The sequence below is a fragment of the Nothoprocta perdicaria genome, unplaced genomic scaffold (genome assembly GCF_003342845.1).
Source record: "Nothoprocta perdicaria isolate Ctin4 unplaced genomic scaffold, notPer1 scaffold_98, whole genome shotgun sequence".
NCBI lineage: Eukaryota > Metazoa > Chordata > Aves > Tinamiformes > Tinamidae > Nothoprocta > Nothoprocta perdicaria.
In genome coordinates this window covers 1,278,598-1,306,318 of record NW_020456287.1, presented here as the reverse complement: position 1 = coordinate 1,306,318, position 27,721 = coordinate 1,278,598, and the positions used below count along the sequence as shown (strand labels likewise).

At 39.2% G+C, this 27,721-nt stretch overlaps 1 protein-coding gene across 2 annotated transcripts in view; it reads right to left on the bottom strand.

The window, feature by feature from the left end:
• The window catches only part of RNASEH2B (ribonuclease H2 subunit B), a 33,585-nt gene extending 6,234 nt beyond the window's left edge, over window positions 1–27,351 (bottom strand). The window contains exons 1-10 of one of the 2 annotated variants that reach the window (XM_026053328.1): window positions 27,309–27,351; window positions 22,978–23,049; window positions 19,858–19,965; window positions 17,611–17,687; window positions 14,987–15,104; window positions 9,792–9,856; window positions 8,713–8,818; window positions 5,636–5,714; window positions 4,769–4,811; window positions 69–149 (exon numbers count right to left, since the gene is read on the bottom strand). In XM_026053328.1, the coding sequence (XP_025909113.1) occupies window positions 69–149; window positions 4,769–4,811; window positions 5,636–5,714; window positions 8,713–8,818; window positions 9,792–9,856; window positions 14,987–15,104; window positions 17,611–17,687; window positions 19,858–19,965; window positions 22,978–23,049; window positions 27,309–27,324 (765 nt within the window). In that variant the 5' untranslated portion in view covers window positions 27,325–27,351. The remainder of the gene's footprint in view (window positions 1–68; window positions 150–4,768; window positions 4,812–5,635; window positions 5,715–8,712; window positions 8,819–9,791; window positions 9,857–14,986; window positions 15,105–17,610; window positions 17,688–19,857; window positions 19,966–22,977; window positions 23,050–27,308) is intronic. The other variant, XM_026053330.1, reaches the window with a different exon arrangement.
• Between the last annotated feature and the right edge of the window lie 370 nt (window positions 27,352–27,721).

The window sequence follows — 27,721 nt, the reverse complement described above, 5'->3', positions numbered from 1 at the left end:
CATTTTCTATTTGTTTTTCTGATGTGTTTGGAGGAGAAAACAAAGGACCTTGTGCAAGGCTTGCTTACCTTTTTGTTTTTCAGATTGCTGCTGTTAAACTTAGTATAGTCTTCTTCTGCTTCCACGGGGACATCTGATAATTTCCTTTTCTGAAATGTTAAAAAGTGATGAAGTTGCTCTGTCAACCACTGTTAGGATGTACACACACGGAAGTTAAAAGTTTTGGCTTTATAATGTAACCATAGCATTGAAACAGAGCTTGAAACCAACTGAGGAGCATGCAGTAATCGCGGCAGAACTCTTCTCATCATGGTCTTCTTTAGGCATGAACATACAGCATGCCTCTGCAGTACTTAGAAGAGATTACTTAATGTCACAGGAGGCATTTTCTTCTTTTAGCYTACGGTGGAACAACTTCCAGAAATTAATTCAATCTGGTTGTCACCTTCCACGATTTTGACTTTGGTTTCCAAGTCTGTGTAGAGAACCTTTGTGCAGCAGCTATTGGAAACTACTGTCCAGTCAGGTGCCCATGGTCTCATGGAACCACGAAGGACCAGAAACGGCAGTGTTATTGCTGTCTGCAACTCCAGAGGACCATCCTCTATCTATCCTTTCGTGCACAACCTCCCAGAGTAATTAGTTTCTACAGTTCAACAACAGTGAAACGCTGACATAGATCTGCTGACTGCTTTATCACTTGAACCCAACAGTATATTAAGGAGCTTGACTCCATGTATATTGGGTGTCTTCTATATTCCACAGAAATAGAAGTTAAGGGTTCTCTGCACTTTACATGATCAGGCCATAAGAATGAATATTTCTTTCCATAAACTGTGAGCATGTGTTCAGTTTAAAGGTGAAAAAAAATCTGGTATGCTTCCAAAAGGGTGAAAAAAGCACACAGTATTTTACAACACTGTATTATTATTATAGATCTGATATTACAACTCTGTCCTTAATATCCTGTGAAATYGAAGCTGTGGCCTTCCTAGTTTTTGTGCCAAAGAGAGTGATTTTGAAAGCAGCTTGGATGGTACCATACCATTTTAAGCTCCTGTTATATTCATTTTGTTTATGGCACTTCTGATCTCTCACTTTCCCTCCGTCTATTCCTCTCTCTGTCTCTCTCTCTCTTTGGCACAGAAGCCGGGTCTGCAGCTTAGATTTCTCAGCTCTGTGAACCAGACCCAGCAGCAGCCTCTTCTTTCGATTTCAATGGGATCTGGACCAGCCTCTCTGGGAGGCTGTTTACTGTCCTGTGATTACATTTTCAAATGACAGCCTAAAAAAATAATGCCGGTTCTCCCCTCTTTGGAAACTGATAAACAAGTTTTTAAATCTGACTACAAAACACTTGCATTTCAGCAGACTGTCTGCTTGCAGCAGATCTGTTAGTGGTCAGATTCCCTGTGCTGAGAAGCTGGACAGTACAACGACTGCGACAAAAAATCACTGGCTTACAATTAATATAAGCATTAACTATAAGATGTAATTTTGATTTAATCATTAAATCACAAAGTCCAGACTGCACCCAGTTTTCCATTCTAGCATATTAGAGAGAATCTGTCGTAGCTTTTCTATCAAGCATTAAAGTTCCTAAATCTCTCCTCTCTTCAAAATTTGTTTTAACATTATTTGTGAACACAAATTTCTTTCCTATAATAAGAAATACATGGTGGATCCTTCTTCGTTAGTGATAATCACATACTGTGTCTGTGAATACATCTTGCCTTCATTAGAGAAATTTCAATGCAAGKGAATAAGAAAGGGTCTAAAGGAGACTACAGATTTCAGAGTATGAGGCTGCCTTGCTCCTCTGAGGCTGTGAAATAAAAGAGTGTTTTAAGCTCTGGAGCTGCAAAGACTTCACTGCATCACACACACCCTSGTCAGCCCTCTGGAAATTAATGGGATCCTCAGAAAGATTTCACTGCCCAACAACTGAACACAGTTCTAAGCCTCATTTCCTCTGTAACCAAACTGCTGAAATAAAGCTATTTTTAAAAATAGATTCTCAGAACTGTCCCAACGGTATAAAAGCTATTCCTGCGTAATATGTAATGCACATCACATGTACTTTAATACAGTTGTTGTAACATGCTTATATGGCTAATGAATATCAGTTGGCTCCTGATGTGTGTTTAATATTTCTTACAATACATAAAGATAATTCTTAACAGAATCAAAGGGCCAAGTAACTGTGCAGCCAGAACAACTGTCCAACCACATGGAAATAACTTATATCCATGGATATACATTGGAGAACAAATGCTATTAATAACAGTAAGGCCCAATTATTCCTGCATGTGCTAGCTGACATACTGCTTAACAAAACAGTCCCTGAAAGAGCCAGAAATGATGTTATTTTAAACTTGGGTTCGTTAAGTAGCAGGGACATTGCAGGAAAGGTCATTCAGTAAGTAACCTAGTTTCAGCAGAAATAGGGTGCCTCAGTTTAAATTAAATGAAAATGATAATTGAAAGTAACGCTCCAGATTCCAAAGGGTCAAACTTTGCAAACCCTTCTCCTCACTTCTCAAAGCCACAGCAAAGGACTTGATGGGTCAAGAAGACACTCGGAAAAGAAAAAGACAGGCAAAAAGTGGGTTTGGATCTTTTGCTTCAAACAAGGTGAAAAGTGCTGTATGGAAGTGTGTCTCAGACAAAACTGGCTGAATCTTCCCCCTACACACAGGCACACAGATACAAATACATCCTCTCCAAGAAAGAAAAAAAAAAAAGAGATTTCAGAAGTAAGCAGAAAGCCCATAATGAAYGGAAAAAAAAAGTCTGAAAAAGTCTGATAAAAAATAAATTTGTTTYAGGGGTCAGGTAATATAGGGATAAAGTGGAAGCTGCCAAAAAGAAAAGCTGAGTTGGACCTTGGAAAGGAAATTAAAACAAATAGTAAAACATTGTTTAGCCGTAGAAGCAAAAAGGGAATCAAAATAGCAAAGCAAGGCAGCTATGCAGTAAAAGGCTGGTCAGCTATTAAACCTAATCTGGGTAGAGCTGAAAAATGAAGCAAATCCTTCAACTCAGTAAAACGCTCCCAATAAAGATGAAGAGGTTAAACACTGGGGCAGAAAAGAGAATGGAAAACACTCTATTTAAGGTAGAAGTAAAACTCAATAGGCTAAGGCTGGTGGGAGATTGCCTCAGAAACCTAAGTTGAGGAGCAAGAGCTGGCAAACGTAGGGGCTCTGTTGCTGCAGAGGASTGAAACACTCATCTACACATAAGCAGGAGGAAAAAGTGATCCAGGCACTAACAGACTCTTTAACTGGGTGTCACCATAACAATATGGGAGAAAGGAGTGATTAAAGAGACAGAGTAAATGAAAAACCAAATGTAGGTAAAGCCATATCTTTTTCTCTCACTGATAACACATTTTGTGAATGTGTAAGGGATTCCCAGAGCACTTGATGGGCTGCCAGCTGYGAAAGGGGTATTAGAGAAAATGAAGAATGCATAAAAACGTTGAGGCAGGATGAAAGGGAGACAAAAGCAGGTAAAGCAGGAAGGGAAGGCACTGGGTTGGGTGGAGGTTACTACTGGAGTTCCATAAGAAATATTTATTTAAAATGTTCCTTATATACTAATTAAAAATAGCAGAATGCTAACGCTTGCTGAGTATCTATCACTGACACACATTAGCAGTACATATAGAGCTTGTAACATTGTGAAGGAAAAGTCAAAGAACCTCGGAGACTGGRCATATTACAAACACTTATAATGCACAGATGTGTAAGGTCATACACATGATTACTAACTGCATAAATTCCTGGTCTCTCCTGAATGCTGATCAATTAGAAATGGCAGTGGAGTAAAGAGACCTCTGCGTCTTAGCTGTTCATAGCATCCCTATGAGCTACCTGCTACATCACACGCAAGAAAGGCAGTTAGGCCAAGAAGAAGGATGAGAAGGGATGAGTGCTGTCACACGGCATGGGTAGAAATTTTATTCTGAATTATTATGCATAATTCTGCTCATCTGCATTCAAGGAATTTTATCAGCTTGTAAAAGATACAGAAATGTTCCTACGCTGATGAGGAAATGGAGAATCCACTCTACATAACTAATTTGGGCTTCACAAAACGAAAACAGGCACAAATATGTGTTTTCTCTTTACACACTGAGAGAACTAGTATTAGGGAGAGTCCTTACAATTCAAAAAACCCAGATAAAACTAGCACAAAAATGCAGGGGAATAAACTGGCTATGAATAAATTCAAGGTGGAATTTACAGGAAGGTTTCTGAGCATCAGAGGAATGAGGTTATAGAACAGCCTTCCAAGAGCAGTAATGGAAATAAAAATTCTAATGAGACTTACAGTGGAGAATGGTCAGTGTATGAGAGATTATCCACCACGGTTGGTGGACCCTTCCAGGGTCCTCATAAATTACAAATGAAAGAGAACCTATGAGGTCATAGTGTCCCATCAACCTCAATAAAAMTAAATGAGCAAACTGCGTAAGAAAAAACTGCTGACCAAAAACATAAAGTATGTCTCTCTCTCTCTCTGTTTCTCTCTCTCTCTCTTTCTTTCTCTCTCCCTTTTTAAATAGGAAAACCAACCAAAATATTGCTTAATATAAATATAAAAGTATCTATTAACTTCTTGTGTTATTTCAGACTCCGTTTTTATGAGGCCAATTTACTCATTGTATTGTACCCAGTGCTTGGCCTAGCCTAGTTTTAAAAATAACACAGAGAAATTAATCTACAACATAATATATGTGTCAATATCTTTCTTCTCCTACCTTCAGTTGTGGCTCCAGTGTTGGGCTTGTGAGTTCTGGGAGCCTGCAGAACAGAAGATTACAGTTTAACTTGAGACAACTGAATAAAACTTCTGAATTACACAACGTGAAGCTTAATTCCTTTCCCATACAGAATGCTTTGGACGTCAACTGCTCCCACATAGCATGTGTTGCAGAAAAAAAAATGGCTCATGGACATTGTATATCTGACCRAAACAGAGCCAGGCATCAAAAAACCCCATGGGCTCTTTTAAAAGTTAATTTTGGCAGCCAAAGCAGGAGAAGCCCACATTACTTCTGATAACCTTGGGCAATATCAGTCAGATGATACACGGCATCTTTGTTCTTATGCTAAAGAATGTCTGCTGGCAGAGATCAGGCCAGGGTGAGGATGCTGGCTCACCTTCGAGAGCCAGGTACCAATGAGCCCAGGTTAGAGATGTGAACTCAAACCCCAGCAGCGTGGAGGGAGAATGCACAAGCACAGAGCGGGCAGGGGATGGGAATCCTGCTGCTGCCTCTGCTTCTCATGCTTGACAAGTCTGGACAATCCCATTTAATTCTTTGGATTTCCATTTCCTCTCCTTGAAATGGGGATAAATTGCTTGAGGTTTTATGGTGAAGCTATGAAAACAGAATAACAAACTCAGGTGTTATTAACTCTGTCCTCCAGCCCGTGCTTTTTAGCATCACAGAAACAGAATGGAAACAGGGCATCTACCACTCACATCTGAAAAGAAAACACTTTTAAAGTTTGGCAAATATACTCTCACTGTATCTTTGATGGCTACATTTCAGTATTCAATAGAAATGACCAGAAGATCATTAATCCACACCACATAAATCTAAAGCTGGAACAATACTTACTCTAAGTACTTYGACAACTCCTTACTCAGATCTTCAGGAATATATTCCGATATTAACCCATGGGCATATCGCACATAGTCTTTGGGAACAGGGCAGGGCAATGGAAAGGAAGAGAAAAAGAACATTCATATTATATAGYCATGCTGTGTGTGTTATCATAAATCATAAGGTTGAGCTAATAGTAAGGGACTTCTAATGGATACACTGTGATGCTTCTCTGTGTTGAGTAGTTTATGTTATGTGACACTTGTCGGTTTATTTAAAAAGTAAAGACTTACTACCCTCACTTTGTCAGCACATGTTATTAATCTCTGCTCTATGTACTTTACAAAAGCTGCTCACTTTGGGAGAATACTAGATATCATGTATTTTTCCGTAGAAATTAAATTTTAAAAACCTGCAAAAGTAAAAAGCTGACTCAACAGAACATGCAATCATTAATTTTAAAGCATCTGGATCTTACAATTATTTGGCAAGGGCTTTAGTAGTAAAGTACATTTTCTGGCTTCAACTGAAAACAATTAGATGAGACAATGAGTCTATTTCAAAGTCTTGTACTTAATTTCAGTACTTTATGGAAAATGCCAAGGCCTATCTAAACATCACTGGCAAGACAGGATAATTATCTGTGGAAATATGAACTACTAGAAGCTGTTTTCAGTACAGGGCACTCGTGCTATAAATTATTTTTTTTCTTCTGAAAAGGGGAAAGAAAAAGCGACCCTTTTACAAAACGAAGTCCTAAAACACACTTGCTGGTACCATTCTACACAAGCACTTGCTGATCATGGCTGGATTTTTTAAAGTCTCTGTTTCGAGGGCTGCTTGCAAGTAACTTTACTCACGTACAAGAAATATTTGCCAGAAAGACACTGAACTAAAATCTCACCTCTGAATTCCATTCCATTCCAACAGCTCTARCTGTTCATACTCCTACATGCTCAGAAAGTTCAGAAGAACATGGTAAACTCATCTCAGAGCACTAAAGAACTCTTTCTTCTATGTCAGAGATAAATTCTTCTATTTTTGCCTAAAAGGTCCAATGCAAATTGGCACTGAAGCAAAAAGCACAAATGAACTTGAATTGATAAACTCGCTCCCCAGCTAGAGTGGCATCAAATTCAGCATCCCCTGTCTGTGCTTCTTCCCCTGCCACTGCCTGCATTCAGCAAGCATTTGTCACTCCCAAAGCCCACTTTCAAGGCAGGAGAGAACAAGAAAWGATTCCAAGACAGGACAAATTCACCTCAGCACTTACTGTGTCCAGTTTATCTCTTAAGAAAAATAATCTCATCATCACACTCTTTATGATATTGAATGGTGATGCCAAGTCAACTCAAGTTATAATTCATATAATGCAAATAAAAAATCTATTTTCTTTGCTTTTTTTTTTCCTTTTTCCTTTTTGCCACGAAGCAATCTTCACTGACTTCCTCTACCCATTTTAAAATATCGTTGTTTGCCTTCCTGGGCCTTTGCACSCTCATCCCAGCCTTGCTTCAATATTAACCTCCTGTCAAACACCAGGAATATTTGCACACCYCCCTTCTTTGTCTTCCTAATGAAACACTCCGGTCCTGAATGTCAAACCTTCCCTTCTTCCCCCTTGGCACTCATTATCTCCTCCCAAGTTTTTGTCCYACCAAACCTGTAGTTACTAACTATAAATACCCATACATTTACAGGGCATGGAAATGTCATAATACCCGCCTGCAAGGAATTCTCAACAGAAATAAATTGCACTGTCATGATAATGAAAAGACCAGACAAGAAAATTAGGTTTATTAAAAATAAGTGTGAGTAAGATCCATTTGACTTCTTGTCATTCACCTCGCTGCAAGCAGCGGGACTGTCTCCAAAAATTAGCCCCTTGTATTCCCCAAGTCAGGGCTGCTCTTTCTACTCTAAAACTTTTTAAGAAAACAAGTATATACATGCAAGCATAAGCAAGGAAGAAGRCAGGAAAAAAACACCGCATCTTAGTTATTTAATTACAAATTTCAGAGATAAAGTATTTAAGTACGATCAAGATAGTCACCGTCAGGACAGGTCATTTTCTCTCCCCTCTATAAAAAGGGGATTGGGAAAAGGATAAAAAGCTACTGTAAAGATAAAGACACTTATAAGTTTTGCAGTTTTGCCTCTTTTCAAAAGCCATATATTATAATCTCTGCTCTATAAAACTGTCTAGCTGCCTCTTAAATCTCATTTATGTTGTTTCCTTTGATATCATTACTTGGTAACTCAGTTTCCACTTTGTCAGCAAGTTGCTTTGTTTCTTACTTTTCATTTGCAGGCACACTTGTGAATGTCTTAGTAATCAGAAATAATTTACTTTCCCTCATCTTGCTCCAAATGTCTTAATTTTCATTAATATGTCACAGTATTTTCTTAGCAGTGTCCATTTTTCAGGTAAATTCTTTTAGCTAATGTCATAACCCAGAGACATTCAGGATGTTTCTTCCCCCAGGAAAAAGGTGACTAAAAGCATACAGGATTGCTTTAGGCGTTTTGGTATCAGCACTATCACTTTCAGGAAGACTTAATATATACATTATTCTGTCCTTATTCTGTCCTTAACAAGTACATCCTTGTGTAATTCTATAAATTTGTCATATAAAATAATCACATTTGGTCCACAAGCATTCAGCCTATAATCTCCTACTTTTTTCTTTTCTTTTTGGAATGCTTGCTAATAATTATAAAATGTTTGTTCTAATACAGTCACACTTATTGTGCGAGTATTTATACATGTTATGYGCATGTGCCACACCTTCCAAAATGGTCTCAGATCAGCAAAGCACTTCTGCATATACTTTGCTGACAACACACATCCCTTCCCTTCCCTGAACTAAGGAGAAGCTAAAAAACCCCAGCAAATGTCTAGTGTTAATTACAACTTTAGCTGACGAAGATATCAAAGAACTTGGGGCACAGAGTTACAATACACAGGGATTCTTCTGTGCAAGGAATATGTTTATGGCAAAGGCCACTTGCARTAAGCTTCTAAATCTCATTTAATCTCAAGGTATGCTGTTTCACAAAGTGCAATTCATTACAATGCTCAGCTTTCTTACCTTCTTCAGAATCTGTGTTTGGGTTACCGCTGATAAATGCAGCTGACTGTACCCTTTGACCCACAGTTATATTGTTGCTTTTAAGTGCTTTCACTGTTTGATTGACCTAGAGGAAACCACAGAAGGAAACGTCTGTATCAGTGTTGTTATGCACATGTTAATACAGTGACAAAGCTCTTGTAATTTTGTTTCCAGCACATAAAACACTCAAGTTATGGACTGTGGTGAAATTCAATATACGTTTGTAATGATTAGCACATGAGTTCAAAAACCCCAAAGAAACCAGCGTGTCTTTGAACGTGTTTGCCTTGGCAACACAGCACCCTGGGGGAGCTGAGGGACTCGGAGGCGACGGTCACACAGGTGACAGATTCACCCGCCAGGAGGGCAGGGGCTCCTCTGGGCAAGGTCTGTGTTCCAGGGGGTTGCCCAGGTGGCCCCGGGGACAGTCAGGACACCTCGGGGCACTAAGTGGCACTGCCACCCTGGGTCAGACCCACAAACCACAGGCAGAACAAGGAATTGCCAACAATGCAAACAGGTGCCTGTTCAAACACAAATACTAAAGCATTCGTTGCAAAAGAAGATATCTCAATGCCTCAGCTTGACTCTTATTATTTGTCCCTTACTACAGCTATGAAGAATTCCTATAAGTCCATAAGAGACAATATCTTTTATCACAAAAGAAAACTAATAATGTTTTTCCACAGCCTCATCATTACGGCAGAAAGCAGAATAGATTTTGTGCTTGTTGTTGACTAATTTAAATGACAAGGCTTCCTTATATCACAATAGGTACAATCTTTTCCTACAAAAGGCCATTGTAGTAGGGATGTGTGTGTGCATATGTATGTGTACACAAGCAAAATTAAGTTCATCTTCTTTACGTCAAAGCACAGACTACACCAGGTCTCACTCCCAAGTTCAACAGCTTTAATGCAGTGTCTGTCCACAGATGGGACACATGGACCTGGGACTGAGACCTGCTATGTGATTCATATACAGATATGGGCAACTTAATAAGCATCTTCATTTTGAACAAAAAGTAAACTTTAGAGTAAAAAAAAAAATCACAATACCTTTTTCTTTAGCCACTTCAGTGTTTTCTCTTGACTGTATCTGTGAAATTTCTGACTGCCAATCTCTGAAATAAGAGGAATAAAAGTAAGGAGCGAGTTAGTTTGCATTTTCAATATATTTAAAACCTTACAAGATGCAAATGTAGCATTGAAGTTAAATTGTGGCTTGCACTTGTTTGATATCAGGATAATAAGTTTCAAAAATATTGTGACGGAGACTGAGCTGATATTCACAAGTTTGAACAACGTGAAAATTCTCTAATTAGGCTCTAATCCATCAAAGCACATGCATTTAGATCTAAGTGCAATCCTAGGCTGCATAAAGACTCTTCTCAAGCTTTTGCACTTTGTCAGACCTTACTGCCTTATATTACCAGACTGGTCCTTCTAGCTATCCAGTTTGTAGTGTAAAAGGCTGGGTCCGTGACTGCTTAAAAAAACAATAAAAAAAGAAACAAAATAACAGCCTTAAATCTTTACTTTATGAATTCCAGGCCCTTGGTACTGGGGCCAAGAGAGAGAGATGGTTAGCGAAGATAAACCACCTGTCCTTTCGATAATCCCCTCTCCTATCAACTCCCCCAACTCACTTCACAGGGTGACTACAGCAAAGCATTCGCTTCCAACCCCCTCTACATAGTTCAATAAAATGTCAAAAGAAAACCCAGAATTCAAGTGAAGTGAAAGACACTCTTTGTGGGAGGAAGTATAGGATTCATTTATGATTTATTGAGCAACGTAAATTAATGTGATGACATAAGAATTTCAGAAAGTGTTTCCCCTGTGATAACTAGGGTCCCACAAACATTGGCTTTTCGCATGTGATCAGTTTTTGGAGGTATGTGAGCTCAGGATGCTGAGGTAGAGGAGAAAAAAAGCTACAAAGACTCATAGAAATTTCATGATAAAAATTAGTAAGTATGAATTCACAGACTGCTACATTTTGGAAACGGAGTGAAATGTTAATAAGACTACCTAGGAGATTTTAGAGCCCACTGCGATTCAATCTTGTTCTTCAACAGGTATTTCAGCAAGTTTTAATCTCTTGTAYTCCAGTCCCATAAATACCTACATCTGTTTCATGTCATTTACTGATCCAATTTCATATTCCAGCACTGGGTTCACGAAGTTTCCTTCTCCCCTTTGCAAACAATCAACAACACATTATTTATGATTCCTTCAGCATTTCCTTCTTTGGGGTTTATTTTGGCTCTTTCAAATTGCATACAAACATCTAACTATTAATGTGTCTTTATGTTCGCATGGTGGGGGAATGAAGAGGTTGGGAAAAGCTGTAGGCAAGATAAAGTTTAAATCTATCTCCATGATTGTAGAAGAGTAAAAAGCCAAAAAAAAAGGGGAAAAAAATACTAATAAACTTTGCTTCATGAAGCTGATGAGTTGCAGGTAAAGTAATGAGCTGTGACACAGCTGGCTGCAGCCACGGCTCTGAAAGAAAAGAAGCAGAGAAAAGCGGGGAGAGACTCTGGCTACGTGAACCTGCTTYGCAGAGAGCTAACGTTGTCCAAGTACAGTGAGTACGACTCACGGATTCCTCTCTTATCTGGGAAAGTTCGGGAAAGGGACATCCTCCTGCCACCATCCCCCAGCCCGTGCTGAAAAGGAGCTCGAGTCCAGATTCCCAGGCAGACTCCCCCACAACAGCATGATTCAGAGTGACTCAGTTAGGGAAAGGAAATGTAGAACTGCGAAGCCGTTTTCATTAAAACATGTGAAAAATAATTACGCCAAGCCCTTTGGAGATCACTTTGTTTGAAAATATTTTGTGTGCTTGACAGTTTTGACTATTAAACTCTAGAAACTGACAATATTTGAGACCTCTGAAGAATTAAAGTGAGTTATGAAAGTCACAAACTGCTGACAAAAGGATTCAATATTGGAATGTGGATTTAACATGTGATGCACATTTGATATTGGTGAGAGTTAGCGACTATGTTTGATAATATGAGTATATATTGGAAAGCCTTTTGTTCCCTAATGTGTCTGGTGCCTATAAAACTGGTCTGAGACATCTGGAAAGATTGGGTTTGAGAAATACAGATGGAATATAAGTGGTTCTACAATTAAATAATATGTTCAGCGATCGGGTAATCGCTATGTAGACTTGGAAGTTTCCCTGATGTATTGTTGAGCAAACTGCCTAAAGCACATTTTAACATCCATTTTCTCAGTGTTTTCCATAACTCAGAAACTCATATGGCCCCTTTTTTCCTACCTTCTGGGAATACAAGCTTGGCAATATGACTTAGTTATTCTAATCAGGTAAGTTTTCTTGGCTCTTCATGTTAATCACATCAGACAAGATCACAGCACAGTTTTTGCCTTGCAAAATGAAACAAAGAGTAACGCTCTCGAACTGGAGTTCACAACCCTTTTCTTAAACCTCCTCCGTTCCACTCGCTACCCTGAATTTGAATTTATTAGCAAACAACCTGCTTCACCCAGGCTTAGCCAACTGGAACACACCCTTTCCCCAACTACTACAGCAGGTAAATGGGAATTTTATCCAGCAAAATGAATCTTCATAGTTCTTCACCACAGATGCCACAGAAAGTGGACTTTCTGCTGATCCAGTAAGTGTAAACTCTTGAGTGCTCTAGGGCAAGCATTTGTTATACAGATGTCAAATGCCTTGAGATTAAATTAAGAGTTAGATAATTATGTTGTTAAGTTCTGCCAAACAGATCAGAGCTGCGGAAGACTCAGCCTAACAGACACTGCTTGCCCTAGAACTGCAAGCCCTAAACAAGGGTTCAAGACACACAACAGGTCATACAGCTAGAAAAATGCAAATGTTCTTGAAAAAGTGGGGTCTTTTTTACAGGTAATAACAGACAAGAGAATATCTGAGAGACATGGATTGAACAGAAGGGTGATTTATGTACGATAGGCAAGTTTCAATGAGGTTGCTGTACAACAATAATCTTAGTGTTTTAAAATATTTGGAAAAAAAAACCTAAAGAACAAGATACATTTCTGGTACTTCATCCCAAACCAAACTCAAGAAAGACCCAAGTGTTGCCCAAAGCAAGCACAGTTGTTCATAGGAAATACCCCTCCAAAAAGAAATTCCTGGCCTKGCCTTGTTTGAGCTTCCCAACTCAACAGGAAGGTTTTTCACCTTCTCAGGTTAGTGAGCAGAACACTGGTAGCCCAGCCCTTGSCCTTAGCTCCTTAGGTAACATGAGACAAGTTGCAGGGGACAGCAGTTGCCTACAACTTTACTATTAGTTTCTAATGGAAGCACTTAGCACTTCGCRGGAAGGCAAAAGCAGAAAGTAGCTGTAGAGGCATCTGTCTCACACAAGCCTTCTCAAAAGTCACAATCATGTGACTTAACTTTCATGTTAAGAAAAGGGTTGTTTTTTCCCAGTGATACTGAATGCAGCTTAATGCTTTCTGAAGATCCTTTGGAAACCCTGGAGTATCCCAGTGGAACACAGTATCAGTTATCCCAATTGTTTTGCTGCACAAAACTCTACTTTGAAGAAAAGATGATCATTTTCCACGGGAACATGGTCTATGCTGTTTCACCTTACTGCATATGAACCGCTTCATACAGGAAAAGAATAAATTCATGCATCTAAATCTTTCAGGGAAAACTTACACCTCTCCTTGTTAATGTTCTATGCAGCAATAAAGGGTCTTTTACTTTTTGTCAGGGTGTTTGTCCAACAGCCTGACTCAGTCACTTTCCAGGTAGCTGCAGGAGAACATCTATTCATTTTTTCTCGTAGATAACAGTGACAAGGGCTGAGCACGTTGTGAATGTAAATCCCTGACACCTCTGGCTTCTAGTCTGTTCACCTCAACCCTTAGAGCAGCTCTACAAACAAAAGGCTCAGAGAGTTACCTTGTTTTCATTCGGTGGTAGAGAAGAAAAGGGAAACCCCACAGAGGCTCCATGTTCTCAGACTCCTGTAGCCCTTCTTGTACAGTTAGATTTCCATTCACTATTGGGAAGTCAGTACAACAGACAGACAATGCTCTGTAAAAACTGAACTCTTCTGTCTTTTACAGGTCTGCCAAGCTGCAAAAACTGTCATGTTCCTTTCTCATCCCTAAAGGTCATACATTGTGCTCACATAAAATAAAAGCCCTCTATAGCAAAGGGAACGCTGGACAAAGGTTGAGGACAAAAGGTATAGAATTGATACCCATCTACTTTCTTACATCTAGGTTCTTTCGCACACATTCATATATCCCAAGCAAGGTTCTTATTTTAAGAAAACTAAGTCCTTGAACACATACCAAATTACACAAAGTCCACAACACTTAATTATGGCAAGCTAGAAAAATGTTTGCTTTTCTCAGCAGCATATTCACCCTTCTCCAGTTTTTACTTGATTCTTTTTGAATGCTCTGCTACAAAGGGAGGAAAGGGACCCCACGGACAGTGGTTCACTTCTTCCTCACTAGACCACCCTACCCTAAAGAAAGAATTTCAACTTTCAGCACAAGGCAAGGAAATTTAACAGCATATACAGTAAGGCTGATATACAGTAAGGCTGATACTGACTGATACTGATCAGAAATCAACTCTGGCCAGTTTATCATTTTTATATCAACAAGCAACRAGACTGCAGAATCAGTTTAGAGCTACCACAGATAATCTGAGATTCACATATTTTATTTACAATGAAGACTTTTAAGCAAAAGCTTCTGTTTTTACTAATACCATTCCATCCTGAATAATGGGGCTGTGTAAATATCACCAGCAGGAGATTGACCCAACCTAACCACAGCAGTGGTTGCTCTACCTATAATCATCTGAAGGAAAGATACCTTCACATGATGGTTCCTCCCAATCTGAGAAAGCTGTTTAAGATAGGCGAATGAACCATTTTCCAGAAGWATGAAGTACTTCTTCCATTTTCCAGAAGTACTTCTTCTCTACCRTTAAATACATAGAAAACATCTAGATGGCTAACAGAGAACAAACCAAAACGAAAGGAGACAACACACAACTATTTTAGTACTAACAACACATTTGTATAGCACATAGCAGTATAAAGACACACAGAACCAGACTTAAACCTATCTTGCAAAGAAGTGGCTTGTTCCCTCCTAGAAGAGTGGTCAGTCAGAACTTCACTTTGCACAATCTGAAATAATGCTTATACTTGAGTTGGTTAGTGGAACTAATAAGCTCTGCCTTTCTTTTTCTTTTTTACCTTTTTCTTCTGTTACATGATGTATGTACTTTTCAACATCTGCACACTTCAGCAACCATGAGCAGTAAGGATACTCAGAGTCCAGCACAACTTGATCCAGAGGCTGAAACTTTCCATTCTGAAAAAAAAACACATCAAAAGGATTCTAAAAGCATTATCATAAATAACAACAGACTAAGAGTAAGCCATTGTTAAGCCATATGTATATAAATATATGTATGTGTGTGCATATATATGTATGCAGTAGTCATGGCTTTAAAGTATTTAGAGAAGGTCATATTTCAAATGGTACCACATGACACATTCAGAAAATGATTACAAAGCAACTATAAATATTTATTTCAAACTAGTAAATACCTGTAAAATGCTGAACTCTCCAATTAATGCACTTAACAGCCCAAATTTAAAACAACATGGGGAGAAACTAATGTGAAGCACAGGGGGATTTTTTGGGGAAGATGACAGAGACATAGCAGTTGGCGTGTGCCAATAGTGTTTTAGACCAAAACCTGTTGGATTAAACCCAGTGTCATAACTTCAATTCAAATCTTGCTTTTCCTTCCATAAAGATAAATCTCAAAGGAGAAGTGCAGCTTCTGGAACACAGTATTAACCTTTCACCTCTGCAGAGTCAATTCCAGTTTGGCCAGAGTAGGATATAAAGTGAATCTGGCACAACTTAAATAGCCCCACACATGATGGAACCATCAAACAAATCCTGCTGCTGCCAAATAATGCATAATCATTCAGGACAGTCTGGCACCACTGGCAGCCCTCCCTTTCATAGACCCTTTAGTTCCTCAATACAGAGATCCAGGGAGCTCTCCATTCTGACAGAGCACAGGGCTTCAAGGAGCTGAAACCACCACACTGATCAGCATGAAAAAAGCACCTGGGTAAACTGCTTTCATCATTAATCAATCCTTCTACTAGACAGYCAGAGGCCTAAGAAAAACAACCATTCACAGTTGTATCGGGTAGAAAGCAAAACAAAATGGATTTTATTTTTGTGGAAAAGACAAAATTAGAGTGGCAAAAGGATGGTTGTAAGAGGCAGCAGTAAAGCTGTATTCAACTCTTGTTCCCTGTAGAAAACTTACCTGCACTTGTATCCTGAGGCCATACAGGATACGCTGTGCACAGAGCCTAAGCTAAGAAGGCCTGTGGGACAGAAGCTGGCTCTGCTCAGGGCCATGCAGGAAACCCTTCCACTGGCAACTTCCTTTTACTGCAGAACATGCTACTTTGTGCACGGCATTGCGGGAAGCTGTTTGTCCTGGTCTGGTACCCAGAGCAGCTCTGTGCRCTTTTCTGGCACCAGGCGTTGCCTTACATGCTCTACGTGTCCCTGCTGGAGCAGGAGGTTGGACTAGATGATTTCTAGAGATCCCTTCCAACCTCAACCATCCTGTGATTCTGTGAAAACCCTCCCAGAGCCCGGGTACTTGGGAAGTACTGAGCAAYACAAGCACAGAAAGAGCAGCAATCATCTTCCTTGTCCTGCCTTGGTGTTCCTCAGCACTCTATCACACAGACAGAGAGGATTTACTATATCCRTAACTTAAGTTTGGTATAAAGCTTTCAAAGGGATCCTAAATGCAAGTAGAACATAGTATGTAGAAAACCAGCTAAACTACTGCTATGAAATGACTTCTCATGGGCCACCCTGAGGCTGGACAAGAGCACAGAAATACAGAACACATTTGCACACCCTAGGTCATAAAAAAATTAAAAATAATTATAGAGCAACAGATTAGTATTATAAGTCTGTAACAGGACTTTATTTCTCCAGCATATAAAAAATGTTCTCCTGTATTCTCTACTTGCAACCTGAAATAGAAAATAGCAAGCAACCTTATAGGAAATGTTCTTAGAAAAAAAAACTCTTAGGATACATAAAGTGAAATTACTTCCCCCATCAAATAGGAAACAAGTATCAACATTTACATTTGCTTTTATGTCCTTTTGTTCACAGGCAGAAGATTATAACCAATAAATCAAAAGCATTGCCTATGACTTTTGAGATGCTTCTTAAATTTACATGCGATTGTGCAACATTCAGGATAAAGCAATTTATGAATTATGTATCTTTTGAATACTTGATCATTGCTTTGCCATTTCATGATAAACCATCTCTACAAATACAGTTTCTAAAAAAAAGCAACTTTTCCTTCAAGAAATGTTACACAGAAATGTTACTTCTTCCTTCCCTACCGCATCCAAATCATCTTCCTTTCTTTCTCTCTTCCCCAAAATGACTCATCCATTCATGCAGCAGAAGCAGCGGCATTTTTTTTTTTTTTCTGATGGCATCTGATCAATTTAAATCCAAAGATCGGGGGGACAGGCTCTCACAAAAGAGATTCCCTTCTTTCACAACAAAGAGGATTAATATCTGTTCTGACTGCAAGTCGACTCCTTGAGCATAATTTACTGATTAAGAAAAGTTGATGGAAACAAAAACACTTCTGTGGTGGACATCTCTCTTCTAAACACCAATTAAATCTCCCATAATACAAAGTCCCTTTTTCCCCTTTATCAAAATGAATTACCTCCTGCAGAAAATGAAGTCACTAATATCATTCTCATCTAAGAATTCCAGTGAAAAAATAAAGCACGCTTACCTCTTTGTATGCTTTTATGAGGTAATAAAGTATCAGAAATAAGGGATCCATCGGTGTCACAAACAGTAGACGCCCATCTAAGGGAGAGACACATAAAAGAATGCTTAGCGGCACGAAGCACAAGGATTTTGCTTAATCTCTTTTTTTTTTCATTTTTGCAAGGATGCTTTTCAGGGGTGTGGGTGGGAGGAAATTTTTAAAACATAAAAACATTTCAATATTTCAAGAAAATGGGAAGGAAAAGAGTAATTGTGACTTTGTACTAAAAATGCAGAGAGAGCTCAAACTGTCAGCTCTGCTGTGGGTTTTCTGGCTTCAGACATACTTACTCAGTTTTGCCTGGACTATATTAAAAACTGCAAAATTAAAGCTGCCCTCTCTTGGCAGAATTGGGCATAACAGTCCCTTGTTTTGGTACATCCTTTCTGCCCTCTATACTCCACCCTAAACACTGGGCAAGCGATGCTGTGCTGGCGGAAGACACAAAAGAAAAAACAGTTCCAAGAGTTTGCTCAGTTAGAGCTGCCTCTGCCTGCTTTACAAAGGCAAAAGGTTTACCCCGTGAGTGCAGAATGTCCACATAGTTTCATAATAGCATAAAACAAACAGAAATAGATCAGAAATGGCAGCTYAGTGTGTTCAAAACTGCAGGTAGGAAAAGCCATGGTCTTCCATCAGAACAGACACCTCTGCCCATATGGAGCTCAATGCAGCACGGTGGCTTAGTCTGGCTTTTCATATAAATGCACAAAATTGCAAACAATGCAACAKGAAGGAAGGGCACCAATGAGACCCAACAACTGATGACAAGTTGACATAAAAACAAAAGCAAAAACGGTGCTGGTGACTGTCCAAAAGTGGGTCTAATGCTTAGTATAAACAGAATAACACAGAGCACAGTGCTGTTACAGATCAGCACACGCAAGCAAAACCAAGAGAGTCTTGGGCATTCGGGCTGGAGTTTTTCTCCAGTGAGTTTGTGAACTCACTTACACTCACATGTATTAAGTCCCTGACCACAAGAGGCTATATTCCCTGGACAAGGATCARGCAAAGCATGTTTTCAATCTCAACTACATATCCATTAGCAAAGAAAGTACCCAGATTTCCTACTCACAAACCTGGAGGTTCTGCTAACAAAACTGGAAGCGAAAAGCAGGAGCTCCTTTCCCAAAGCTCTTRTGTAAATGCTCTCCATGGCACCTCCAGTGCACAGACACGCTGTAGGTTATAAAGCCCCCTCTCTTTCCTCGCAGGTACCCAGATCATTTGCTATAACTGCAAACAGGAAGTTTTTGTGTTCTGTTCTTCCCCTGAGCATTTCAGAGATGCATCAGGAACAATTTTTCCCCTGTATCTCTTAAAGAAAAGTTAAGGTGATGACTCCTTAGGGCAACTATTTCCTAAAACCGAAATAGAGGTTAAAAAGGGAGAGGGAGAAGGTAATGTGGTCATAATTGGGAGCAGGGAGAGGAGCCAGTCTCTTGGCTCACCCCCAGATGGAGCAAAGCAAAGCTCACAGACATACCACTTGCATTGCTAAATGCACCTGCAAAGGACATTGAAAAGTTAACACACACTTTGGGATATTACCATTAAAGGAGACATATCTCTAGTGGGTTTGCTTTTATTTATTTATTATTATAAAGGGTCTTTTCTAGTTAAAGAAAGGAAAAACAAATCAAGTTTTATCTCCTGAATTAATACCTATCGCTCGGTCGATGGACCTAAACTCTGGTAAGGCACCTTCAGACAACAGCCCCATCTTAAGATCCCAGCACTCACACAAGACACTAGAGTAGTTAAAAGCAAGAACACACATTGCAATGCCTGGAGCTCCAAGAAAATGCTCTGCTTRCATAGCTCAGGCCATCCAGGCCCTTTTCTTTCCCCTCGAATAAAACATACTTTACTTACATGGAGGATTTGCTGGGTTGATTGACAAGGCAAGCTAAGCACTTTATGGCATTTCAGTTTAAATGCAGTTGAGTGACTCTCCCCCCACCAAAAAAGACAAATGAACATCTGTCTAATTGAGACCGCCAAAGGCAGCCTTTCAAAAGGAGACCACAAAGCCCCCAGCCCTGGTTAGGTCCAGATGGTAACCGAGTGTGTCAGAAGGTGGGGATGTGATGCAGCATGCCTCAACAAGCAGGAGAAACACCTGTAAATTTATTGTAAGACAGGGAGAAAGTATGAACTTGTGCATTAGTTACAGTTCGGGAAAGGATACGTTATATTACTCACCTTGTTCAACAGTCTGACCTATAAACCAGGAATGATACTCCTCTTGAAAACATTTCACTTCAAACAGCTGCTGTGCACCGCTATTGAACAAGTAAAGGGTTGCTTCCCCTGCTGAAAAGAAATCTGGTTTGTGTTTGGAAGCTTGCACAAAAATCAAAAGAATACCCAATACGTCAGAAGAATGTGCCTTATACACATACATACACACACAAAATCATACACGCATTCTACATAAACTCACTACAAAGAAAGCTCAGACAAAGAAAACTATTATATACAGATGTTCGTTTACCAGCTCTATAAACCAAACTGAATCTGAATCAATAAATAAGATGTGTGAATAGTTCATCTTACAACACAAAGCCTTTGATCCGAACCCAAATCAAAATCACACAGGGAATTAGCTTTTGTCTGCACTAAAAGGGGAAGGTGGATAATGAGAAAACTTCTCCTCCCTTCCTTGGGTCAGTCTCAAGATATCAGACTCAGGAGTAGGGGGAAACAAAATCCTCAAATCTTCAAGTGACAATTTGAAATAATTTTTGAATATCCATTGAAAATGCACTGCAGATGTCTTAGCTGGGGAAGAAGAGAGTAGCTGAAAGAAGCTGAAGTGTTCATCTGTGCCATTACTTTGGAAAGAGAGGAAAAAAAAAGGAAAAAGCTTTGGATTTTTTTGGTCACCTCTCAGGCATTTCACACGAATTCTGGCAATAATGGAGATGCTGCAAACGGGGTTGGCATTATCCATACCTAAAACAAGAAGGCATCAAAACCACAGAAGACACCACAATGATTTGGTGTGTTAAGTCTGTTGGCTTGACTGATTCTCTCCGGGCTATCAATCCATCATGGAGAAAAATGAAGGAGATGGGGTAAGATGTGAGCAACTGCAACATGCAGCAGTCATGCTCATTAGACAAACTGCAAGGCTGCACTCACCTGCATCACCAGATCATGGGCTGGCTCAAGAAAAAGTCTCCGTGCAGGCCCCTGCAAGCTGATGTCAGCGGTGCTGCTTGTGGGCTCTAGAGACCCCAGATGCAGAGCAAGGCCAGATAAATAGGCAGACACCTCTCATCACAGGCATGACTGATGATGTTTTTTTCCCCTCTTTATCCAAAAGGCTGACCAGATGTTTAACCTCACATAAGGGTACACTTTCAACTCTCTGATCATCATTTATTCTTTTGGAGAGAGGAGCAGAGAGGAGTGAAGAGGAGACAGGAGGCAGAGCCAAGGTTTCCATCGTTACCACGTGCTTCTCAATGGAGAGGCAACTCCATGGTCTGGTCAGTGCTGGACTCCAACTGCTCCAGAAGTGCTCACTGAACAATTTAATACTCCTACCAGCGAGCACATCAGCTAAATGCAGGGCAGAGCTGGGGAATGGTGGGGAAAAGGAGCATCCCTACTAATTTCAGCTCCTGAATTTATTCCCTTATTTTAAAAAGTCAGTACAGGTTTCCCATCAGTGTCACTACACAGAAACTTCAGGGGCCAGAAGGAGAACCTAGGGCAGCTTTGCTCCCAGCCTGACAACTTCAGTCGGCTGCCTACACCAAGCAGGGTGGGCTTGATTTCCCCTTCCTTTAGGTCAGCACTTTGCTGGTTCCTGTCTTACTTCTGAAGTGCAGATTGGAACCCGACTCTGCTGTCTCTGTATGGGATAGGCAAAGGTCCTTGTTCATGTTTCCTGTCTATAAAAAGGACCATGAGTACTTTTGTTTAATAAAGTACATAGCATGAATTCTATAGCGTGCTGAGTCCTTCYGTGGGTATTATACACTATCTGGCACCAACTATCCATCTATTAAACCCAAATGTAAGGAAAAGACATTACTAGGGTGTTTTCAGTCCTTCCATTTTCAAACCCTCTTCTGCTAATAGGCTACATAACTGAAGGTTTAGGCAAGTCCTTAAGTAAACTTCTGTAAATTCTGAAGGAACACACCCATGCTTTTGGTCAAATCACTGCACTTCAGGTTTTCCCCAGAAACGTTTCCCAAGATCTCAGATTCTATGAACTAAACAGACCTTTTCCTCCACAGCGAAACACAAATTAATAGCTATGCTTTTGCAAATAGAATATATTACAAAATGAGTATAATACAGCAGACGGAAAATATCTGTGGCTGTATATTTTCCTGTAATTTCTGAACAATCAGAAAAACAGGTACCACGACAATAAATGATTTCACATTCTGCATCTATGGTTTTAAATCAGTCTCCTCTTTTAAGAACAAGCAGTAATTATTATACTGTGGTATTAAAATGTACACAAAGACTTCTGTTAACCTAAGCGAATACGAACAGTGRATTTTAAAATAAAAACATACAGCTTAATTCTATACAAAACAAATGAGCTTATGGAAAGAGATACTAACAAGAACCAAGCAATAACACAAAATAGCACGTAAAAAGCGCAAACCAGATATTTCAGACAAAACATGTTAACCCTAACCGAGGCTTATTGCAAGTTTTTGTTGCTGTATGTAACACTGCAATTATTACATTGCTCATCTAACAGTAACAAAAGGGGAAATCTGACTAAAGAAAGTGACTGTTTGTGGGATAGAGAAAGGGTCATTAAACTGCCAGCATTAGTTGGTCTTTCCAATATGTTTCTAATTCAAAGTGCCTCATTATCTATTAACAAGAAAAGAGATAAACTCTCTGGATTAAGGGAAGAAGAAAATTASATTTAAAAATAATAAGGACTCAGAAAGTTTGGTAACTATAATTGAGTCACTTTTTCTAACTTTGATTATTTATTTTACAGCCTAAGTTGAATAGCTAAACTCTAAATTTGGATTTTAAAAAAGTGCCCCTACACTGAAAATTCCCCCAAACTAATCAACTTGAAAACAGAACTTAAATTACACCTCTTTTTTCTTTTGTGCTGCCAATAATCCTGATGAATAAACAGTTCAACCAATTAAAATTATAAAAGAAATTCTAAATGTTTGCATAGCATTAACTATCTGGCAACACCAGCAATATCTTTGGCACACAGGACTTACACTATCATCATTATTTCAGCTTGCAAAACACGAATATTTTGGTGATGGAAGGAATCAGCCAGGGCATTAACAGACCCACGTCTATTCCCCAACTTGCCTGTGCTTGGATTGCGTAGTCGTGTAAACAAAGCTTCACCGTCAGATGTCTTAGGGGGGTTAATAGCAGCCTCTGTGGGGGGAAGGAAAAAAGTTATGAATTTGTAAATAAAGAAATATTTCATGTTCTACTGTGGTTCTCCAAGACACTCAGAATTAGCTGACACTTTCTAGAAACATACGTATTTTCTGCTAAAAGGTATACAGGTAACAGCCCATCTGACCAAAGTACCTAAACTATGATTCCAGACAGTTCTCTGTTTGCCACAGGAGAGAGACATGTACCTGGGGATGATTTAAATCTTGAAAACGACTTCCCCAGAAACAGCCTCAGGTAATGGAGCTCTTAAGCTTGACATCTCAGTTAAGTGAGATGACGGGAGGGTTTTGCACTGATTAGTCTGAAAGATGATTAAAACACTTTGTAAATTAGACTAAGCATAACATGTGGCATTTAGAAGTTATAGAAGGTAGAATATTTGTAGGAAGAAACAGTCGTCCTTTAAAGCCTGGCTTTTAGGACGCAGCCTATGCAGTAATGTATGGGTCAGAAATTATCTGAGTGCCTGTTATTTCTGAGAAAATATGCACACTTGTTTATCTCTTATGTATAATCCTGGAAAATAAAGAGTGAATCTAATTCTCTCCGCAGGAAAAAGAAGCTGAGGGAACACAGCACTCTGGCTTAGGCCCTCGACAGTTCTCTTCTCTGTATCTTAAAGAAAAAAAAAGTCAAACAAAAAGCAGAGACAGAAAAGTACTATTACTCTGTGAAACTAGAAAGAAAAAAAAAGAAATAAACAGTTCCCATAAGAATGCTGATTCAAATCCAGAAAAAAAAAAAAAAGATTCTATAAGGATCCACAGTTAATTTTATTCTATCCAAGGGAGTATTTGTAGGGAAAGTCCAACTTATATTTATGAAAACGACTTCTCACATCTGAATGAAGAGCAACATGACAGCATCATGTTTCTTAGCCTGCAGACTGCCAGTTCTGTCCCAGTTCCTTTCACAAAGGCATTCATCAGAGCAAGGAAAATTACTAAAGCATTTCACACATACGAGCAGCATCCAGCCCTGCAGAGAGAGAAAGGGCTGGCAGGGACCAGGCCACGGTCTGGCCGTGGTGCTGCCGAGGGGAGCAGGAGACATGGGCTGTGCAAGAGGGGCTGTTGGAAGGAAGGCGAGAGCCACATCTTCCTCCTTTTCCTCCCAGTGTCATGTAGGAGGTGTGGTCGGATGGTGAGAACAACACGGGGATTCCCTACTGGCAACAGGGAAGCTGGAAGCCTAAATACAACCAAGGACAATAGTCCCATCTGGCTGAAAGCCCATTCCCAACCCAGAAGAACAGGTAAGGTGGGCTTCTCTCAGCCTGCTCACTGGGATCTCTGTGTCAAAAAAAGCCCCAAATAACCTTCGTCTTTCACATTCACTCCTGGCTAATCAGTTGTGCCACAAATAGAGATTGCCTGGATAAAGGCAGGACCTAAAGGGCTTAAAAAGCAAGTATCCTTTGTGCTAATATCAGAAGATAACAGCTCTCAAAGCTGGAGAATTTACAGTCCTTCTCCTTCCTCAAATTCTCAGTCAAGTCTACAGGTGGCTTGAAAAAGCGCTTGAAAATGTTTCAATGCAGCTTGGTTTGTAAATGGAAAAAATGTCCACATTTTCTAACCAGACTTGCTTCATATGCTGATATATAAACACACACGCAGTTGTCAAGCTACATTTGTCCTGGCAAAGGAGAACTTCACATTTCTGAAGCTGTGTATATTTCGATTCTTGACCACAGTTTAACATCAGTGTATTTTTCTGTTATTTTTTAAATCACTGCAGTGATTAATGATAGTGAAAGTAACATACCGCATGTGTTTACTTTGATGTGTTTCGCATGAACATGTTAAAATATACATACTAAATGTGAGATTTAAAATTTAAAACAAAAAGCAAAACAAAGGAAAACCCCAAAGGAACTTTTAGCGCTCACTTGCTCTGCTTTCTTCATGCATACATTTATGAGCACTGGGAAGGAGTCCAGCCGAGTCTAAGCTGCATCTTGTTGAACGTGAGCAATTAAGTGGACAGCCCTTCCTAACGGAGCTGTTTTTAATGGAGTTCACATCTTCATTTAGTGGATCCGTCCGTTTCCTAATTTTCTATTAACACACAATGCCAACTTGGCCTCGTGGCTAAGAAGGCCCTATATATATATATATATATATATGTATAAATTTAATTTTTCCACAATCAAGAAAGTGCTGATCAAAAGATTGTTGCAGTTAGGTGCCCAAACCCTTTCCTGTGCGTATTCTGGCCTTCAGTCAGCAAAGGTAAGTGGATTTATTTAATGTCATTATACTTATTAGCCCTTGTAATTGGACAAGGATGTATTRTAGCTAAATAAATAAAGACTTCTTAAAAAGCAGTTTTTAAAAAAGTGTTCTTAAAAAGCAATTTTCCAGCAAAATTAAGAGTTAAAGAGTTAAACCAGGTCTCTTACTTTTTTTCTTTTTTTTAAAGAGTTTTAAGATTCACAACCAGATAAGAAACAACCCTAGAAAAAACAAGCATACCAGACAGATATTACAGGAAGAGTTCTTTTGTTAAATCCTAAAGGAAAACATCAGATGATTGCCATTATACTATTATTATATTATACCACAAGAGTTACCATAGCTCAGCCCTAGGAAGCTTGCTTCAAGCAAAGGAATAATAGGTGAGAGGAGGTAAGAACTTTCTTACTAAATGTTATACCCCTTTAGCCTTGCAGCTGTGAAGTGCAGGGGACATAAAGGTTAGCTAATTAATTAACAGATAGGCTGGCTTTTTTTCTAGGACAATATTCACATACAGGTCACAAAAACTGATACAGAGGTACAGAAAGGCCCAATTAATCCTGTCCCAAGGACATGGTTAGCTAGTAGGTGCTCTTTAAGCTGCCAAGGAGGCGGCTGAACCCTCCTCAAGCCTCCTTGTACTCGAGACACCCTCAGTAAAGCAGCATGAATCTGGGCCATAGTCCTGCCAGAGCTGCACCTGAAGAGAGAGCTTAGATGAAAACCCAATGCAGGATGATTAAAACATCCTTGGGCTRATATGTATGTATACATCTCTGCTGCTTTCTTTCAAGCTGATCCAGCAAAGAATTAACTAGTCGTGGACAAAAATATTAATTTTCAGTCAGATCCTTAGGTTATAGTCTGCTATTTATTCTTTATGAAGCAAATTAAATTACATTAAGGCCACTTAAAAATGTGGGTGACAAATCCATTGGTTGTAACAGAGTCTACAAAGGGAACCTCAGAATACCGAAGTTCAGTTAAAAAGACCATAAAAGCTTAAAAGACATTTTTCACTACAAAAGAAAAGAAAAAAAAAAGAGGAAAGGCTATCATATTTCAAGGAGGTCAGACACACAACGAGGCAAATTCCATAAAATATATAAACAGAACAACGTGAAAATGAACCAGCTGTCAAAGGATTTCTGACAATTATTTCTTCCACAATGGATAAAGTCATTAATGAATCTGCCTATTGTAGGAGGAAAAAAAATGTTAGCCAGTATTGCTACATGAATAAACACAACAAGAACATAAAACTCCCCTCTAAGTCTACGAAACTGTTAAGGATGATGCAAAGTCTATTCACCTTTTATTCAACTGCTTACAGAATACTCTATATAACAGACTAATATCATGTTGTATGGAATTCCCATGCAAAAAGCTGCCAGACATGCAAGCAAAAAAAGGCTGTAAATAACTGTCAATTGCGTAAAAGGAAAAAATCCCTCTGAGAGTACAAATTTCCCCACCATCACCCTGGAAAAAAAACGGACTCATTTAGCAGTCTGGAAATATAAAGTTAAGATTTCATTTAAAAACAGATATTAAACCATACGTCACCTACATAAGTCTTTTCCATTCCCTCCTGAGCTTCTAGCTGAGCACAAAAGGTGTGTCAGTTGGAGACATTATGATAGAGCTCATTTAATGGACATTTTATGGAAGACTTTAAATACACAGTCTAAAGTTGCAGATACGCTAGATCCAATAATTTCATTTTATTTATGTTCTTCGTAGATTCAGGGAACTCTTAAGTAAATGGCTTTAATTCTGTGCCTGTGCTAATGGTATATGAGCAAAGTGTCCTCTACCTTGCACCATGCCCTATAAAATGTCCAGTGAAAATTAATGAATAAATCTAGCACTTTTTATCATTCAAACTTCTGACACATTTTGTAAGTTGCAAGGTAATTCCATGTTAGCATAATGAATAAATTCAGATATGCATAGATTCAGGATGCAGTGTCACGACTGACTTTAACTTACCAAGATGACACACCATTAAAATTGCAGTCCTGAGGTCCCCAGTTTTTCTTCCTTCCCATTAAATATCTCTGCTGCTTTCTTTCAAGCTGATCCAGCAAAGAATTAACCAGTCATGAAAAAAAGAAATATTAAGTTCCAGTAAGATCAGTAAGCTATTCTGACTCACCAATATGGTTACATAATGTCCAGAACAACAAAAAAATAAATCAAATATAATTACTCTTCATGTGACAGTGGTGTCTTTATGCTTAAGGCTGTTAGACAGGTAGATGTTGCCTGACTTTACAGCAGTAGGAAAGCAACTCAGCACACACAGCTATCAAGACTGATGTTGCTTCCAGCTATCAAGACTGATGTTGCTTCCTTGGCTCACAACACTTCCATAATACAAAGAGCAGGCAGCTTGGTGCAAA